Source organism: Zerene cesonia, chromosome 28, assembly GCF_012273895.1.
Source record: "Zerene cesonia ecotype Mississippi chromosome 28, Zerene_cesonia_1.1, whole genome shotgun sequence".
NCBI classification, from domain to species: Eukaryota; Metazoa; Arthropoda; class Insecta; order Lepidoptera; family Pieridae; genus Zerene; species Zerene cesonia.
The window spans coordinates 4,764,623-4,769,326 of NC_052129.1; the positions used below are offsets into that span (position 1 = coordinate 4,764,623).

General features: G+C 31.9%; 1 protein-coding gene across 1 annotated transcript in view; it reads right to left on the minus strand.

Moving 5' to 3' along the window:
* Nucleotides 1-4,704, minus strand: part of LOC119837600 (inhibin beta B chain) — a 14,441-nt gene that overhangs the window by 2,619 nt on the left and 7,118 nt on the right. Inside the window, exon 2 of the mRNA XM_038363252.1 lies at nt 373-479. Within this exon, the coding sequence (XP_038219180.1) occupies nt 373-479 (107 nt within the window). The remainder of the gene's footprint in view (nt 1-372; nt 480-4,704) is intronic.

A 4,704-nucleotide genomic window follows, 5' to 3' on the forward strand; every position in this document is an offset into this window, starting at 1 on the left:
TTATGGACCAGAAAATAATGGTTGGGTACTGGAAAATGACCAATACCATTTTAAATGGTTCGAAGGGGATCAGCTACCTTTACTTTAACTAAGGTCTGGCCCTCACGGGCTCTTGCTCTAATATATCACATATAGCTTTAGAAAGTATTAGCTGCGCCCCGCGGTTTCACCCGCGTAAGTCGGTATCCCGTAGGAATATCGGGATAAAAAGTTGCCTATATGTTATTCCAGTTGTCCAGCTGTCTACGTACCAAATTTCATTGCAATCCGTTAAGTAATTTTTGTGTGAAAGAGTAACAAACACACACACATCCTTACAAACTTTCGCATTTATAATATTAGTAGGATAGTACGATAGGATAAATAACTAACCTTATAAAACCATAGTTCCACGACCGTCACCTCTTCAGGTTCAACGTCTGGAGGTAGCTCAAACTGCAGACAGATGAACGGATATCTCCCTGACGTAAGGCATTCACCTGAAACAAATATATAGTTTCAGACATTTCAATGGAAAGAGAAAACATTTTTGAAGTCGGTTAAAACATATTTTTTAGGACCACACGATCGAAAACTCATTGAGCGATCAATAAGATCTATGAGCATAACATATATAAATAATAAATATTATTAAAATTTTAGGATGGTGTCAATTTCGTTGAATTAGATACAAATAGTATACCGAAGGAAATTATTTTAATATTGGCGATCCTATACTGGATAAAAAGATACACTCATGAAATTAGTGTGTTATCACCGATCCTTGATAAATGTACAAAGATTGTATTAAATCTGTGCGTTTAAAGTGTGTTCAATTCGAATCCAAAGTACTCGTTTACATACAAACAACTTACAGCTGAATCCTACTAATATCATAAATGCGAAAGTTTGTGAGGATGTGTGTGTGTTTGTTGTTCTTTCACGCTACAACTACAGAACCGATTGCAATGAAATTTGGTATGTAAATAGTTGGATAACTGGAATAACATATAGGCAACTTTTTATACCGATATTCCTATAGACTTACGCAAGGCGCAGCTAGTCTAATGTAATTTTATAAAAAAGTATATAATGGAATAAATTAACTTCCTTATATCTAATTCTGAATGAATAAATTACCACATCAATGATACACCTACATTAGATTAAGCATAATCCATGTACAGAGTTTTCAAGAAAAAATACCACCAATTAATAAGTTTTGCGTCTTAAAATTACACATACCTAGTTAATGAGATGCGCGGTATATACAACGAAATTGACCAAAATATCTTTGTGTATTTAATTAATAATTACCATGATAAGATATCACGGGCCGACCGCATGCGAGATTCATACAAAGCGAGATAAGTTTTTTATTGCTTACATTCTTATAGTAAATACGGAAGAGTGTTGATTCGGCGATAAATTTTATTTAATATCGGTGTTTATGTTTAACGGGTTGTTGGCTTGTTTAGTATTGTTTAGTTTTAACTGAAGAACTTTCTTTGATTTTCTACTGTCGAAATATTTTTATGGTAATCATTTATGGCTGAAGTATTTCCATGTTTGTTTCGATAAGGAACTTCTGCATCAATTTGAAAATGATTTCACCATTGCTTATGTACTGCGGTCGAAGCCAGGACCGACCACAATTTTGGTTTAGATTTTTAATTACGCTTGAAAGAAATGTATCAATTAATTGACTTTGTTGAATTGTAGGAAATCGTGCACGAGATAAAATAAATGATTTTTTTCAACGTATTTAGAAGCTATATGACGAGTTCACTGCACTTGGTGGTCCGTGATTGTGGTCCGACTTCGTATAGTTCTGACGATTTTATTCTACCAATGGTTTAATTTTTTGGTTTATATTTTAGAATCTTTTTTTTTATCACCTTCATGGTGAAAATGGAACGTCCATTTAAGTTAATAAATCTATATCCATTGTGAAGGCTCTCAAATTATGATTTCTTCAAATGGCTCTGTATGTTATAATTACCTTCTTTAAGTCTTGTCATTTAAAGATTCAAGCTCTCCATCTATATCTAATATTAATCTTACTATAACCAATCTTAGAAGCTAATAACAAATCCAATTATTTTTTTAATTTTATTGATAAATAATCTGTACTAACTTAAACCTTGCTCTATATTATTTGAAACAAACCCATTTAATCTTTGAATAACTAATTAATTTATATCCGAAACTTGTCCCTGAATTCCTAAATCCCACCTTTCTTTCTCGACTTCTTCGAGATATTTATTGTATACAGATACAATAAAAGATTAATAAATACCATATATTCATCTCTCCATACTGTAAAAATAGCATTCACATAAAAATATTAATTCTTCGGTAATAATTAATGTTCTGGTGATGAAATGTGTAACGTAGGTGCCGATATTAGTTTATCTGTGGCCTCTCGGCGTTCCTTGCTCTAATTACCGTAGGGTCATTCATACGAAGACCCTAATTAGCTAGTGTCAGTTTCGTAAAACTATTTCTCGGGTATCACTTCGTCTTGTGAGAATGTTATAAATAATGCTGTAGATACATTGGATGAATAGAACTGAAAGGTTATCATGAAGAAGAAATTATACGAAATTGTAGGTGAAAATGCATCGTGAAAAACCGTATGGTTTGTAGTGGATATAGGCACCCACCATCCATAGAGAGGTTAAGTTTGAAATGCCACCAACGTTACAAATAATACAAATAATGATAATTTACTTTTATTATATTGTTTTTCGTATTGTTTTGGGAACATTGGTTTAAAAATGTTTCCGTTCAAAGTTAGGTTTAAAGTCCGTTTCCTTTTGCTCACCCTTCCCAGTCCATTCCGTCCTTTCAGTCGTCAATCCTTTCCTTATCCCTTTATACCCCTTAAAAGCGGGCAGCGCATTCGTAGAGGCTACCTCTGCGAATATTCATCGTCGGTAATGATCGCTTACCATTAAGCCCAAGATGACAAAAAGTTTACCTTTAGCTTGTAACTTTTAAAAGGGTTAAAAAAGAAATTCAGTTGTGTTTTTTATTAAAATAAAGTGAAGAAATGGGAGCAAATCAATTGCGATACAATATGGTATTGGGTTTTTATTACATGGGTAATAAATTATTGATATTTGTTACGGGAGGGTTTTTTTAGCTTTATACTATTAATAAACATGCTTTTTAGGGTTTTTGAGATACATTTACAACTTGCTATATTGTTAAAAAATATCATATCTAACTAGTACCTATAGAGAAAATAATTAAACCCCTTTCACTTTCTCTTTGATTGTACTTTAAATATTCTATTGTTATTTATAGGCAACCGCAACGACGGTATTTCTTATCACATTAATGTTGGCACGTGCATTTTTATAGCATACTTGTTGCGCCTGGTGGTTTCATCTGCATGAGTTTAAACACTATATTTTATCAACATTATATACTCTTTATTCCGTACTTTTACTATAGCGTAGTCTTTTAAACTGCGTGGTTTTGAAATAGTTGCAAAAAATCTGTATTTATATATAATATTTTATTGCACACAATAAACCTTAAAACACAATCACAACAAAGCCCAGCATAAGCCGACGCTTTCACATAACGAAGCAACCCGGATGATGTTTTATATTCGATAATAAATTATGACCGTTTTTTATAAGAAATTAGAGTTAAGGTCAGAAATCAAACGATAACGGGCACTCGGCCGCTGCGTGTTAAAGTACAATGTATTGTTATTGCTCCCACCTTAATTGTGCGATTTATATGAATTTATTTCTACATAGGTACCTACATTACTAGCCGCTTGTCCCGGTTTCGACTAAATTTACAGAATTGTGTGTCCCAGCAATGGGAACATGTATGGCTGATGACGATGATGATGATAGCACATCTTAATGGGTTCGTACGTTTTGATGTGAAAAGATACATATATATTTTAGTTTAATTCAAAAAAAGTATATTATAGACTATACTGATAATCTTAAGTTAGTCTATACAAATTAATTAAATAATAACAATTTTCAAAACGGTATGAGTATCGTAAATTTTTGACTAGTTATCGTGAAATCTTCAAATTTTGTGTAACCCGGGATAGCATAAAGAACTATAAAGATAATTTTATACAACATAGAAGTAACAAAGATGATATTAATGAATGTTTTCGAATTCCAAACATAATTGGAATGAGTTTCAGATAATCATAAAAATCAATAATGAAACCACATTATTGAAATAAATAATTATTTTAATAATAAAACAAAACATACCAAAATTTATATTTCCTAATATCTTTTGCTTCATACAAGTTATTTTTCGTTGATCATACAGCAGGCTCTACAGGCGATTTAAGGGATTAAATAGATGCCATTTTTATTTGAGATATAATTAATATACTGATCAGTTTAATCTAATATATAAAAAACAATTGCTGTTCGTTAATCTCGCTAAAAGTCGAGAGTGGATGGTCTGATTTTTATAATCATGGTTTTGGTGGTTCAGGGATGGTTTAAAAGGATACAATACGGAGGCGGGCGAAGCCGCGGGCGGGAAGCTAGTATTAAATAAATTTATTTATTTCGAATCATGCATTTGCAATATTCAAATTTAAAACAAAATAAAAATATTTCGAACGTTATTGCCAATATTGCCAGTAACATCTTATATACTTAGTCTGGCCATAAATACTGTTACACTTAATTATAAAAAAATATTACATTTGAATTTCGAATCTGT